The 15926-nt window shown below is 35.1% G+C and overlaps 1 protein-coding gene across 2 annotated transcripts; it reads right to left on the bottom strand.

Annotated features, from left to right (window-relative positions):
- Positions 1 to 769: 769 nt before the first annotated feature.
- Positions 770 to 15413, bottom strand: LOC123203225 (SCY1-like protein 2). Of its 2 annotated transcripts, none has more exons than XM_044619498.1 (14): positions 14718 to 15413; positions 12773 to 12877; positions 9662 to 9772; positions 9022 to 9204; positions 8412 to 8538; positions 6344 to 6405; positions 6090 to 6194; positions 5771 to 5857; positions 5021 to 5134; positions 4169 to 4297; positions 3705 to 3767; positions 2406 to 2567; positions 2182 to 2300; positions 770 to 2060 (listed from the first exon to the last, which is right to left on the bottom strand). In XM_044619498.1, the coding sequence occupies exons 1-14, from the start codon at positions 15216 to 15218 to the stop codon at positions 1148 to 1150; spliced, it is 2781 nt and encodes a 926-aa protein (XP_044475433.1). In that variant the 5' UTR covers positions 15219 to 15413; the 3' UTR covers positions 770 to 1147. The 2 variants fall into 2 exon arrangements, with proteins under 2 accessions (XP_044475433.1, XP_044475434.1); XM_044619499.1 differs by having other exon boundaries at positions 6108 to 6194; positions 14718 to 15412.
- Between the last annotated feature and the right edge of the window lie 513 nt (positions 15414 to 15926).

Below are 15926 nucleotides of genomic sequence, written 5' to 3'. Positions count from 1 at the left end.
TGTTAAAAAATAAATATTTAAAATGAAAAAATATAAATAAAGTATAATTATACTTAAAATATGTAATATCCTCTTATAGTAATCATGTTCTGTTGAAGGGTTATACTTGACATAAAAAAAAAAAAAGTGAAATAGCATCAACTTGGTAAATTTTGTTATGAATACTGGCGGGGATCAGATAAATCTCACAGATCCGTTGAGGTCAAAACAAAATGCAACACATATTTGAATTGAAAAAACCTACCTCCCGCAGTCTGTCTTTGGAATTTGCCACCATGCTCCATACTTCCAGGGCCCTAAAATTGACAAAAAAGATTGCCACAGAAATCTATTATTTCAAGTATTTTGAACATCCACGGAAATTCTCAAATAAATGATATCAAACAGCTGTTTCCGTTGACCTTATTGATCAAACAAATATCAAATAGCCCGCTTCAATGCTTCTAAATGTGTAACATTGAGCAAATATATCACAAAAACATTAGTCAAACTTCAAATTCTTTTAATAACAAAAATCCTTTACTTTCATGCTTGTAATCCATCTCCTTTGTTACTCAACTATCCTTTGGGCAGTTGCTATAAATTCTTAAGAGAAGCTATTAGTGTACAATCACAAACAACAATCACAAAGAGCCAAATATAAAAAATGGTATACAAAGATGAGATGTCAGAAACTGACTTCTAACCTTTTTTGTAACCGAGTCCTAACCTTCAGCAGAAACTCGGATATTTCATTTCTCACGTTTTTTCTTTCCAAAAAAGTGTCTCGTACATTTTTAAAGAATATATTATAGGGACTATGAAAACGCATTTCCAATATTCAAAATTCAAGAAACTGAACAAAACTCGGCAGAAAAATACAGAATTAACAGAAAAAAGAGAGACAGAGAGAGAGAACAAAAAACCGGAACAGAACCAATCACAATAAACTACAAACCGCTCGCAATGATCTACATATAACAAACCATGCCAGCCTGAGAGCCATTGGGCTTGCATGTCCAAGAGATTGATTGATGAACTTGTACTTCAACGCATTTAAGAGGATCTGGCCATCTCAATAAAGTGTGGGACGCAGTCGGACAATCTACAAGACTTGAAAAATTTCTTGTGTATGATTATTTTGAAAGTTGAAAAATAGAAAAATCCTTTACAGCAAATCCAAAAGAGGTGGTTGTTCTGATGATGGTTTGACATGACTATGCTGTGAGCCTGAACTGCCTCCTTTCCCTCTTCCTCTACCAACAGCAGTTGCAGGAGGTGGTGCAAGTTTTGGTGCAGTAAGTCCAGTGTTGGTAGTACCAAATATGGATCCAAGATCAGAAGATTCCTTCTTGTTATTGTACATAACTGAAACTGAACCTGGACCTGAATACCCTTGATTCTGTTTCATGAACCCAATAAAATTCAGGTTATTCAGGCTCCCAGAATTCAAACTACTCAAATCCAAAGTTGAGTTTAACTTGTCAGAGGGCCAACTGTTATTGCCATTGCTTGGATAGCTCATAATGTTTGGTGTACTTGTCAAATCAGAATAATTTTTTGAACTTGATCCTATATTGCCATTGCTAAGAGTTTGCGATGAGCCACTTGGCCGTGGAGGCCAATCAGCAAATGGATCTAGATCATCAAAAGTTGAAGATGAAGAGCTTCCAGTGTTTGGCAGCTGCTTCTGACTATCAGCTACAGAAGAGGTCACAGATGAAGATGCACAAGGAGGCCATTCAAGATCAACTGGAGGGCATGATGCAGCTGTTTGCTGACTAGATACAGCAGACACCAAGGAAGGGTGCAATTGCACAGGAGTTACTTGACTTGGTTTATCACTGGAAATAGTTGTAGTGGTTGAGAAGTTTTTGAAAGAAGATTGATTGGAATGGGCTTGTCCCCTTGTCTTTGGACCCCAATCTTCATCCCATGATGGCCTGCTCTTTGTTGTCGAAACCACACTCCCACTAGTTTTGCTTAAGGCTTCAGATTGAGGGAAAATGGCAAAAGGAATATTTTTTACCTCTGGATATTCAGTATCAGTCACAGTAACTCCACGTTGTTCTTCTATCTTCCTGCAATGGAATGAAATGATTGGTAAGGATAAAGTCATTTTATAAGTATGCACAAACACAGAATGGACTGGGGGCTGGGATGAGATAGTATTTCAATAAATGCAATATATGATGGCAATACCTGAGAATATCCTTGACAAAAAGCATATATCTGGCAAACTGCCGAACATTCAATTGTTGAGCAGTAAGAAGGGGTATGAGTAATGGAAGGACATGTTCAGCAGCAAATTCGACTCCATACTGAATAAAATAAAGTGACGACAATTAGCCAGAATTTCATAAACACAAACACACCACATGCAGTAGAAAGCTACAACAAGTCCATAGTACAAGTCCATAGTTTACCTGCTTAAGAATTGAGTTAGCAACCCCAAGGGTACACATCAGTGTAGGAGAGGAGCGATCAACAGCTGTACAACGTTGAATTGTTTGTAAAATGTCAAGAACAGCATGTTTATCAAGTGTGTGAACCAGATCTCCTAAGCATAGCAAAGCATTGACTCTCACCTGCCGACAGAAACAACCCCACCACTTCAGATTGAATATCAATTTCTAGATCAACAGGAAGTAGTGAAAACAAATCACCCATTATTCATTCAAGGCATTCTGCACTCCGAACAATTTGTTTTTTTACAATAAGCTGAGCTTATGTTGACAATACAATGTCTAGCATCTTGACTTGTACAAAAACTATGGAAAGAAAGTTAAAAATAATACACGAGAATGACTAATTATCTTTTGCCCTTTCCACAGCATGATTTATTTCAATTTCATATCAGTTCTAAAGATTGATTCTTCATTTTCTTCTCACTATTCTGCTAATTTTTTAGGGTGGGAATAAAAGAGTCAGACTTAGGATGTCATTTAACAGTCATGGCAACTAATTTCTCTAGAGGCAAGAGGTTTACACACACCCAGACTAGCACCAAATGTGCATTTTACACTAAAACAAATTAATCACAAACAGTATTGCTTTGTCATGGCTATAAACGACATTTTTTCAGGGAACTATTTCTTGATAAGAAACAAACTGAAATTTAATAATAATATGGAACAAAATTTCAGACTAGTGACCCAACAAAATCAACCAAAGTAGAAAGAAACAAGTTAAAAACACCGGCATAAGAAACAGCAGCTTCCCAATTTGATTGAACATATAAAGTGGAATAGCTCTGAACTAGTTAAAGAAACAAGTTCCTTAACAAAATGAAAAAAATGAATAAACCAAAACACAGGTTTAAATTATCTACAGGCAGGACATCCAGTAATCTTAATCCAGTCAATGTTAAAGAGTTTCCATGTCCAAATTTCAAAAATGCATACATAATTTAACAAAAAAGATACTGTCAACAGAATTACATGGTAGCACACAGCTATCACTGAGGTGCAGATAGAAATAATCCATATCAGCTGTGTCCACACTTTTCAAAGGAAGAAGACATGCACAAGCACTATAATGGACATCTGATTCTAGCTGTCATAGAAGCAAAACTCACAATCCCGCAAAAATGACATTTGTGTAACCTTCAACAACCAGTTTATACAAGATTTTTCAATATGGAGAATTGGTCAGAAGAAAAAACCATATACACACATAATTGCACTACAAAAAAAATAATAATATAAAATTAATGAAATACATACCGCAGCAACCGTTGTTTTAAGAGCTAGGCCATGCACACGGGGCAAAATTGCTTGTTTCACCAACTAGAAAGAAAAAAAATAATATTAAAGAAACTGGTCTCAGCAGTTTCTCCCTGCACTTGCCACCAAAAAAAAAAAAAAAATGATAGTAGATGAAGATGGGACATTCAGAAGCCAAGTGGAATTTCAAGATCTTGGGCTGTTGATTGCTTCTTAGAGATAAAACTGAGACCATAAATTTGTCATAGGCTTCAGAATTCAACTTCTATGAGGATCATTTCAATTATAGTGTTTGAGACAACAGCTGGGCAAATTCTAGCTCTTATTCTATAAGGCTTCAATTAGCACTTAAGGTCTAATCTGGGAACTAATAAAATGCAGACAGCTTCAATATGATACATGATAATTTATTCCTTCCTTGCCACATAAAAGGAACTTCCATATGGATGAGAATTGCTGGTCACCTGAACATCAAGTTGCTTGGCAAGGGACGCCGATCGTCTCAAAACTTCCTCTTGTATGCGAGGATCAGTATCATCATAACCTCGAACAAGCAAGGGCAACAAATGTGATACTAACTGCTCCTGTCCAGTCTGCAACAACATATAACAGGTAGTGTCATGCTAGTGCTTTATTCTTGTAGTAAAAGCATTTATAAACAAAAAAAAAAACATTCAGGGATGAAAATATGCCATCTAAATACAACATAAAACTCACACGAAAGTTTTCATCAGGCAGCATTTTAGAAACCACTAAACAAATATAAAAAGAGACGTGTGCCTCGTTCAGATTTATTTAAACATCTTATTGATAATTCTGATATCAAGCTTCTGTGTCCATGAAAAGGAGGTAATTACCTAGTAAAACAAGATTTAATAACTCCAGCTGGACCTAAAATCTTTGCCACAATGGAGTACAATTTGTTCAAGAATATAGAGACTATGAATCTAGAGGTGTATAAGCTAAAAATGCAACAGGAAAGTTGGATTAAAGCTTACTTATTAATTCTTGACGGCACGTTAGCAGCATTAACATTTAAACATGGTAATAAAAACATGTATATAGACTTTTGTCATCCTTGCATCCCAACTAATGCCATAACTAACTTCTTTTCATTTAGACTACATGATCGCCAAACTACTTCCAATCCTATTTATTAAATTTATTGATGCCATCAAGAAATATAATAATAAATATTAAACTTAAGAATGACGGAAAGAATTGGATCCACTAATCTACCATAAAATATGGATTAATCAACTGCATCCTCCTCTAATCTACAATATAAGAAGGATTAGCATAATCATCTCAGTTACCTTGTTGCAAATAAGCTCCAGTTGCTTCAAAAGTAGCAAAAGTGTCTCGCCAGCAGCAGTAGTCAGGACGGGTAGAATAGCAGGTAGTGTTATTAGCTCAAAATCATTTTTATCCTACATTAAATTGTCAGATATCCTACATTAATTAAGGACAGAATAATGCTAGATCGAATACAAACAAATTCAATGTGACATGCTGACACATCACTTCACCTACATTAAGTTCATATCAAACCATATGATCTAGAAAATATACAAAAATAGCCCTTCAAGATACAAGTTGAGAACTTCAAGTCAAACCAAAATATAAAAAGGCAAATCAGAAAGAAAATCTACAAAGCCAACCGAACAATCTCCACAAGATTCTATATTCGACTCATTGAATGACACTCCAAGCATAGATAGCATTAAATTCAGACAGTTAATGTGATATTCTGAAGATGCAATAAACAATTCCTTGATGGAAAAAAAATTTAACAAAGCCAACTGTGAAGGAAAAAAAAGCCTCTATCATCCTCAAATTAACTGCAACAACTTTTTAACATATGATTAGACAAAATTTGTTCCAGAAGAAAATAAAGAGGATACAATATGTTGGAATAAATGAGACATCAACAACATGAACTACACCATCCCAACCTCCTTTCAACAATCAATCCAAACAGATTACAGTCAACCATTTTACATGCCCATTTGAATGTTGTACAAGGCGAAGTTTTGATATTTTTCACAATATGAAAGAACTAGCACCTGAGACTCTGCTATTGTGAGAACCATGGGCAGAATCATTGGTTGCATCACTACATTCCGGAGCTCTGCACAAAGTGGTGGTAGAACCTGCATGAAACTCTTGTTCAGGAAAGTTTCCATGCATGATAATTGTTGCAACATAAAAGCCTGAATGGTCCGTCAGCTCAGCGAACAAAAATTAGCTCAATTCAAATCAGAATGTGATTATCAGGCTTATTTTAAAATATATAACCAAACTGACAGATTTCAACTTCAAGTCAGATTAGATTACTAAAAACAGGGAGAAAATATCAAAACCAAGAAACAAGTAAATTCTGACCCAAAAGAAGACTCGAACCTTATACCCCAGAACACGAGAGTCAAAATCCTTCCACATATCTGATAATGCTTTTAAAAATTCAGATTTCTGCATGTTATCTCTTCCCTGCAAAAATAAAATTAAATAAACAAAAATATGATGCCAAGGGCTACCATTTCAATCAAAATTCTTTAATTTTTTCATTCCTCAAACACAAAATCAGGAACAGTATATCTCATAAGAATGTGTGTAATAGCTAAATTGCAAATGCTTACAAGCATGTGGTCAAGGAAGCGAAGCGCACGCAACCTAGTGTCATTACGAAAAAATGGAGATCCTGCAAAGGAAGCCATAAATTTAAAAGAAACGTAAAAATCAAGTATGAGTACAACACAAAAGAAAATTACAAACAGACAACGATAGCTCAAGCAAATTGCTAACATATTCTAAGCTACTAACAGCCACTCCTGAATTAATGCCACAACATCCATGACACCAACAAGAGATCCTCAACAACTTTGCTAAATATATCATAAAATAAGAGAGTACATCCAATAGTGAACCTACATTATGAACTAGAGTGCTTGTACCACCCCCCCCCCCCCCCCCCCCTTAAATTATACAATTCAGTTTTCATCTCTAGTATATTAAATCCATTACAATTCTGCCCCTCCTTACCAAGCTCAATTCTCTTAGTTTACTTTAGTTGTTCTGATGTCAAGTCAAGTATTATTATCTTTCTTAGTTCTATATTTCTAGGAAACAAATATACTCTATTAATGTACAAGTTGTCGACATTAAAAAGGACAAGCAATCCCAAAAACCTAAAGGTTCAGAAAACACATCTACTATTCCAAAAACCATAACTGCTAAAAATTAAAAACTCCGAATGGAAAAAATGTACTAGCTATAAATTGTTAATGATCTCAAATCTTTGATTATGTTTCCTTCAATTTTATGTTAAGAGTTTATCTTTACTTCACTTATTATTTGTTCAGTTAAAAAACTATTTACTTTGATTAATCAACATTTCAATTGATACAATAATAAAAATAAATAAGTCAAAATTGAAGAATTCTGGACAAATAATAATAAGTGTTTTACTTATATGAATTTTAATTTTTCATGTCACAAAATAATTTTTAATTATATTGTTTCTTAAAGTGTCGTTAATGAGTTAATTATCCAATAATTTTTAACTAGAAATATTCTTAGAGTGCTCCCTCACACAAAAAATTAAGGGTCCACTAGATCACTACTTTACATAATGGCAATAGCACTGAACATAAAAATGTCTGAGCAATATGTCATTTCAGATAATTATTAAAAAACATCATGCTCACATAAAAGAAATTTTCAAATCAAAACCACAAACAAATTCTGATGCATAGTTTTCTTAAATTGCAAATCATCGTAGCAAAGATATTGGTGAGGCCTAGGCAAACTTCTTGACACTTTTTCATTGGGAACTAAATGTTATTCAGCTTGTGAAAGGGACCCTCTTAATCTTTCTGACCATACCTTCTTATGTCCCTGTTAGAGCAAAAGTATATGTTAAAAGGAAATCAAAGGAGAAAGGAAGAATGACAAGTGGCAGCCAGCCAAGGGGAGTGCAAGATGATCAAACAAGCCAGGAAAGAATTATGAGTCAAAGGCAGCAGGTAATGGAAGCAAGGAGCATGTACCAGATCCTAGGGAATTTAAAAGATGAGGTGACATTCCCTGAGAGGAGTAGGATGTGCAAAGGAATAGGAAAGGAGTATAAAGACTTGGAAGAAAGAGAAAAAAAGGGGGGAATTCAGATGAGCAAATTGGAGTAGGGAGAGACAGCCTCTCGAAGAGCTGGAGCGTGACCAAGGAATTGTATTTTGAGCAGAGTTGCCCTGTTCTTTTGGATGTATTTTTGTTATGCATATGTAAAGTGAACCTAGAATCTTGATGTCAAGGGTAAACAATCCATTAATGAATGAAATGAATATACAAGCACTGCTGTTTATTGAAATGTTAATCAGTGATTAGTTACAATGAATGTATTATAGTGAATGGGAACACTTAAAAATGTTATTAACGATATTGTGTAACTGAGTATGTGAATGATTCTTCTGGGAATTCTTTGCTGCGGAAATCTTCCAGTCATCAGGTGAAGTGAGGCGTCGTCCCGCTCCATCTGAAGGTTTGTATCAGTCCCCTCTCATTTAAATTCCTTCTTATATATTTATTTTTCTTTTAACCTTCCATGTTCTAAGTTCTCTAAAAAAATCAATTAACAGAAAAATATTGTCCTCAATTTATCATACAGAAGAATGAGAAAAATAAATGGATCCATAATGCTCACTTTTTTACCTGTGAAATCTGATGCTGTCGGCCTGAGAGACTCATTAGCCGAAAGCATCCTTTGAAGGTCAGGAACTAATTCTGATGGGATAGAGGAGAAAGCTTCATTGGATAAATAAGTCAAGGTATTCATATACTGCATGAAGATAAGAAAATAAATAAAGGAAAAGAATTAACAATGACAAGTAAAACTGAAATTAAAAAGGCCGAATTAAATTAGGATGAGACAGTGACAACCACTGTTTAATTTACACAACACATGATGCAAATTTTAGACCATTAAATTAATTTACTTTCAATGCTTGAGACTGCATTTGAATGCTAATAAATGCATATTGGAGATATTGCATGTCATATAAAGTCTAAGCCATCCAAAAAATACCAATTTAATTGTTATCACATCATGTGATATCTGTGCAGATAAAACAGTGGCCTAGTGAATTGCCAATGAATGTCTGTATGCAGAGAACAAAATGGAACAGCATGTGAGCAGCACAAGAGGGAAAAAAACCTATGAAGAAATTTCTTTTCTTTTTTTCAGAAAACCATTTAAGATTAAATTTATACCCACTGCCAATATAAAATGAATTATAAAAAGGGAAAACTAATCTATGATTACCATTTTGACATTGTTGTGGCAATCAAACAAAGGCTTGCGAGCAATCAGGTGGTAAGCAAGGCATCCAAAGCTGAACATATCAGAAGCGCATCCAACTGAAGCAGTCTTACTCTGAACAAGTTCAGGTGCAGTGTAATTTAAGGATGGCTGATGGGGCAGCATAGAATCCTCAACATCGTATTCCTGTGCAATCACATCAAATAAAGAAATAAATACTAAATATGGTTCACTGAGGAAAATACTATATTCATCAGAACTGGATGACTAGGACTGAATGAAAACCTTAAACAAAAAACAGTTGACGAACAAAAGGAACCATATAATTCAGTATTGTAGAACAAGTCCAAGAGAAAAGGGGAGCGAAAAAACCCTTAGGTGTCTTGAAAGTTCATGGATTATATGGGAAGTGGATGTTCACAGTGATATGAATTTAAGATCACCAGGCTTAGGTGAAGAAAATACATGGGAAATCATGTGACATAAGAGGATAAGAATATACACTGATTAAGAAGCATTAACCAAATATGTTTTCAAATTTTACCAGAAATAACTATGTAAATGCAACAATTATATCCAAAAATGATCATGAATAATGTAACCAGCATAATTTTATACTTAACCCAACAGAAATTTTACTCACAGCATAATGGAAGGCCTGCACATTAGACGAATCACTCTTGGCTTGATCTGTCGTGATTGCAAAACCAAATCCACCAAGCTTCCATGCCCCAAATGAAGTTATTAAGACATTCTGCAGAAGAAATTGTTCCTCATCAGATAACAAATCCGTAAAAGGACCAACATCATAGGCTATTGACCTCTCAATTATAACTATTCCAACTCTCAAATAATAAACAGCATTCTTATGCCACAAGATCAAAGACAATATTAACCATTCCAAATTAAAACTAAATAATACTCTTGTCCATAAACATAAAAAAAGAAAATAAAGCATCCAATTTCATCTCAATAGATTAAGCCAAAAAGAGACAACGACTATTATACATCAGCTAAGAAGGATTTATTAAAGAAGCAACTTAAGCATTTTCAGTATCCAGAAAGAATGTATATATTGGAAAATAACTCAGTTTATACAGGATGGCAACAGCAACTGCCCATGGCCAAAAAGACCATAACAAAACTGCCAAAGCCATAACCATTTCCAACAATGTTCCTATACCACCATATTTGCTCCCCATGTCGTCACCACGCCCACTGACGTGGCAACTGTTATAGCTATCCGTTAGAATTCTTACCAGCAAAAGACAAACAATTAGAGACAAGAATGCAAATGGGATGCTGGCACAAAAGAAAGGGAGGACCACTTTAGGGGAGAAGGCCACATGGCTAAGAGAAAAGAGAGAAATGAGATAAAAAGGGGAGTGTGTGACAAGGAAAAAACAGAAGAATATTGTTTTAGGTTTTTGGGGTGGAGGTCTCCGACTCCTCAAATTGCCAGAATTATCAGGTGTTACATTCATTAGCAGTGCCATTAACTCTAAGGGTAATAACATCAGAATTTTATTACTCTTTCTCTTTTGTTTTGTGTGTGATTTTTGGATTTTATTTTGCTCTATATGAATGAGAATTGTATGAGGTCTCTAACAAATTAGTATCAAAATGGTTTCAATCTTTGAAGATAGGAGGGACTGATTTGGTGAAGGATGAGATTGGGGAGTGGATACTTTTCCAGCGATTCACAGAAAAAGAGAGTTGAGCAAGGTGGAATAAAGGGATCCGTTTCGCTTGTAAGAAGGAATTCGAACCACATCACTGCAGATTCAAGTCCTTCATTGTCCTGATAGAATGCAATGACAGATTAAATAAAGGCAACATCTTGACCAAAGGTGGGGTTTCAGGAAAGAATAATGTAGGCAAGGATCCCTGTCCTACAGATGGAAAAAGCTTTAGTTGAGAACAAATGTGTTAGATGCTTGACGGTGGCCCAAAATAGTGAATTGGAAGATTTTGAAGACATCTCAAACTTGCTAGAAGTCCAAAATTGAAAACCAGCAAATTTTGATGGTAAATCGATAGGTTTCAAAGATGCCTCAAACTTGACAAAAGTCCGAATTGGTAAATTGGCAAGTTCCGACGGTGAATTGGTCGATTCTAATGAAAACAAAACGCCAAAATTTAATCAACCGACTTAGGTGATGAAAAAGGTGACATTGGTTAGACTAAACTTGGAAAGAATGGTTTGAAAAGGATGATTCCAACATGGAAGGATGTCAGAGATGGTGAGAAGAAGGCCCTTGTCTTCAATCTTGCTAGTGAAACTTTTGATGTCTTTGTCAACCATTTAAGAGGGTAGTGGAAGTGAAGGCCACAACTGGTGATACTCATCTTAAGGGTGAACATTTTGAAAGCTAAATGAAGATTTCAACCACTAGCAACAACTAGGCTAACGACAAAATGGTTGAGATTTTCTTCAAATTGAGCAAGAAGGTAAAGATAAAGCAGGAATATATGGATTTGATTTTGGAGGCTTCGAAGCATTGGCTCCCACTATTCGACGAATTCTAGAGGAAGTGTGAGCTTATTTTGAGCTTGATGGAAGGCGTTTGGAGAGAGAGTATTGGTGAGGAACATGTTTTGTTGAAGATGAAGAAGTTGAAGGAGATGGTAGGTTAGGGAGATGTGACAGGCACAGGTGATGCTTAAAATATATTTTATATTTTTTCTTAAACTATTTTTAATTGGTTTAAAAAATAAAAAAAAAATCTGAAAAATAGAGAAAATATAAATATTTTGCAAAAATAAAAAAATCTAAATTCTAAGAAAAAAAACAAAGAAGAAAATTATTAAAAAGACTTTCCATTTTTCCACCTTTCACCTTTAAGACAATGTGGTTCTCAAATAGGCAGGTAATGTTAAGATTCTTACCCATAAGAGACAAACAATTAGGGACAAGAATGCAAAAGGGATGTTGGCACAAAAGAATGGGAGGACCACTTAAACAAAAAGAGGGCCATGCAGCTAAGAGAAAAAAAAGGGAGAAAGGATAAAAAGGGGAGCGCATGAGAAGGAAGAACAGGAAGAATATCATTTGGTTTTCTAGGCAACTTGGGCTAAAACGGAGGTCTTCGATTCCTTGAATAGCCGAAGTTATCCAGTGTTACTTTCATTTGTTGAGTTCTTAACTTCAAGAGAAATAAAATCATAATTATATTACTCTTCTCTTTTGTTTTGTGTGTTGGTTGTGATTTTTCGATTTGATTTTATTGGGTGTGAGTGAGAATGGCACAAGGTTTCTGATTTGCCACAATTACGATCCCTACCACACCAATATTCAGCATCAACTCAAACACTCACCATTAAGTAATTATAATCAAAAGAAGAGTACTGGTAAAGTGAGAAAACCTGCATTTTTTTTTCCTATTGTGAAGTTCTACATGAAAACATCAAAAAAAGCAAAATTATATATGGAACATTCCAAATGAATCCCATCCACACCAAAGAAAAAATAAAAAACAGGAGAGAAAGCAGAGGAAGATAAGACAGTCTCATCAATTCTCGAGCCATTTCCATTTTTTTCTATAATTATAAAAGATAAGAGTTCAGGTTAGTTTTAAAGCAATGAAGACCTTTAATTTCCAATTTCCAAAAAAAAAAAAATTGAATAATGAAAGTTGAAGAAGATAATCAAGATAAATATCAATGGAATAATTCTAAAGAACAATCCAAGAAAGTAGGAACAAGTTGTTGCAACTTTTTAATGATGAAAACATGTATAAAGTGAAGAAATAACCTCAGGTGATATAGCTCGGTGAATGAGACGAGCATTGCAATGGAGAAAATCCAAGGATTCTGCAATCTGGATTAAGCCATGCTTCATTTCCAACAAACTCATTTTCTGCAAAGCAAACACATTCAGAAGGCTATAACTGTCACACATAAATAAAAATAGCCCTTTATATAGATTCAACAATAAGCAAAGGATCAGTCCAAAATGCCTGGATATAATCTAACTTGAGCTAGATGAGTTATGATCATAATACGACAAAAAGACCAAGTACAGCTGGTCTTTTATCTCAATAGAATTACACATCTAGACAAAAAAATTGGGATTTTGGATCTTAAGGAAAGTACTCCATTGCTGTTGTAGGGGAAGTAAGCAGCAGTTCCTACTTCATCATGTCTACTTTGCCAAAATGCAAGCAACTAAATCTCTATTTATTTGTTCCCCCTTGCGTTTTGAAACGAAGTTACATTAAATGCCAGAAAATTATGATAGAAAGCTGGAACATTTATTTTCCCCTATCTTTGAGTTGGCCTTGGGACACTACCATACACTTAAGATGAGTGTGCAAACACTAAATTTCTTATAATTCTGTCTCCCGAAAATATCATAAACCAAATATTTCAAAAGATTCTATATGAAAGAAAATAAAATAAAACATTAGCAGTATCACAAATTTTCAGATTCTTGTCCCATTGAATATTATATCTTTGACATCCTGAAAACCCCTGTGATTTCCCTCTGGCTGGATATTTCAGAACCAAAAGTGACTTGATAGTCCCCCATCCTACAGTGCATCTTATTTCCTAGACATCCCATCTAACTATCCAACAAACTCTTTCACACAATAGTAAAAATAAATATCAAGTAGACTTCTCTAGCAACCTAGCAAGGAAAATATAATCACCCTTCATTACACATATAACACCAGGTAATCACAAACATTTTTTATTCACCGCATTCCACTATCTATCTCTCTCCCAAGTCTGAACCTCCACAATCTATTCTCTAGCATAGAACACCATGTTCCAGGTTCCCTAACAATAGCCCAAACTGGGGGAGGAAAGGTTGTCCCAATAAACAAGATGATGTTTCCATGCCCTTCCACAGACTTTTTAACTTTCTCTTGTATTTCCACATCAAAGAGAAAAAAAAAAAATAGAAACATAACAGATGTTGAAAAGATATTGAGAAAGTTCTCTTGATAATTATTATGATGGCCGATACTCTCCCAACAAGTGTTGCAAAAATATGATAGCCAATGCTCACTTAAAAGAGAACCATAAGATCATCCAAATAAGACATGGTTACAACATTTATTACACAACTTGTAATTACACTAACATAAAACTTCTTCTGAAGACTGCATACTCTAGCAAAGATTGCACTAATGTTTCAAGTCAGTAAGTTTTTATTTTTCATCAAAATAACTGATTTATGAAAAAAATCACAAATACTTCACATGGCCCATCATAGTCTACATATCATCATATGTGAAGAAATACATAAAACCAAACATTACACCATGACATTTTGAAACGATCCAATCAATGCTTTCAAAAGATGCTTTGAAGCAACATTCAAGAAATCCAACCAAAAGAAAGAACAGAACACACAGCTAAGCAATGTCACTGCTAACTATAAAAATAACTACATAATCATAACCAGATCATCGAAGGATACACTGATAATCTACAATATCAACTTATGACTATAACTTCCGCATTACAAGTGCTATCATTATCGTATCCCAACTGATGTGACCATTGATATTATGAATCACAGTATTAACTGCCACATCATCAGTTTGATAGATACATAGTTCACAGTCCCAACTTCATAACATTTACTCTAATTCCGCTAGTTTAACTTGTTTAAAGAAAATAATTGAAGAGTACCAAATGCAACTCAAAATCATCATTAATTAGAAACTAAAGAAACACATTACACATACCAATCCCTTAAGCTCCTTCGGCGCTTTCGTCACATTCTCAAAATTCTCCAAATTCCCCAAAGCGTTTGCCACCGACGCGAACAGCGGCTCTGTCACCATCGCCATCGCATTCTTACTCTCCTCCATTGCCTGAATCACGTGTACAACTCCCGGATGCCGAAGCCTGACCAGTCTTCCCGCGTCCGCACGAGCCAGATCCAGAAACGCGTCCTCCGCCGCCTTCGACAATCCTGCACGCACCCTTGCCTCCGACAGCGCGCGCTTGTCCAGCACCCAAACACATACAATAGGATACTGCTGCGCGCGTGTAGTATCACGCGCCTTGGCAGAGTAGAGTTTCCAGGCGAGACTGGGTCCCGCTGACCCGATCTGGTCAATAAGCTCGTAATCTTGGAGAGGTTTCGGTCCAGTTACCTCCTGTACAGTTGTTTGTACGGTTTTTTCAATCACAGCAGCGGTTTTGGCGAGGGCTTGTGTTAGGGTTTTCATGTTGATAGACATTTTGGATTGTATTAATAATTAGAGAAAAAATTATTGAATTTTTTTTTATGATGTTGTTTTGATTTTATTTTACGAGGAATTGGAGAATTTGAGACGATGAATCAAAGAAGCTTTTTTCGTCCCATTTCCGTTTGATCGAAGCTCTCTTTTTCGCAGAATTGCGTTGAGCTTTTGTTTTTAAGTTATTTAATTTTTGATTTATTAATATAGGAAAACAACAGTTCAGTACCTGAGATTTCAAACAGAACTCAGTGCCCCAAAATTTAATACAGTCCAGTGGCATGTGCTCATCCAAGTAGTAAAAATGCGTATAATTCACGTTTCAGTTAGTTCGTGTTTTAAATATGATATTTCAAATTTTTGAACCTAAAATATATTAAACATATGTTTTATTAGTTTTTATATTAAATGCATATTAAACAAAATAGCATTGCATCCATTCTGAACTCTAGGGAGTCTACTGATAAAGTCCATGGAGATATACTTCTATTTCCATTCTGAAATAGGCAAAGGCTAAAGCAACCCTGAGGGTCTCTGGTGTTCAGTCTTAATTTGTTGACAAATGAGACATCTGGTAACAAACTCACCTATATCCCTTTTTATGTTTGACCACCAAAAATATCTTTTTAAATCCTGATACATCTTTACACCCCTAGGTGAGCAGTGTAAAGAAAACTATGAGCCTTTGTAAAAATTCTCTGTCTCAAT

Source organism: Mangifera indica, chromosome 19, assembly GCF_011075055.1.
Source record: "Mangifera indica cultivar Alphonso chromosome 19, CATAS_Mindica_2.1, whole genome shotgun sequence".
NCBI classification, from domain to species: Eukaryota; Viridiplantae; Streptophyta; class Magnoliopsida; order Sapindales; family Anacardiaceae; genus Mangifera; species Mangifera indica.
The sequence above is the reverse complement of the archived record's forward strand: the minus strand, read 5'-3'. Positions and strand labels throughout refer to the sequence as shown.

Coding starts and splice junctions, on each gene's coding strand:
- LOC123203225 (XM_044619498.1), bottom strand. CDS start 15,218: ATGTCTATCAACATGAAAACCCTAACACAAGCCCTCGCCAAAACCGCT. Junction 9,773..12,772: donor ACCGAGCTATATCACCTGAG/GTTATTTCTTCA, acceptor TTTCTTCTGCAG/AATGTCTTAATAACTTCATT. Junction 5,858..6,089: donor AGGTTCGAGTCTTCTTTTGG/GTCAGAATTTAC, acceptor AGTTTCATGCAG/GTTCTACCACCACTTTGTGC.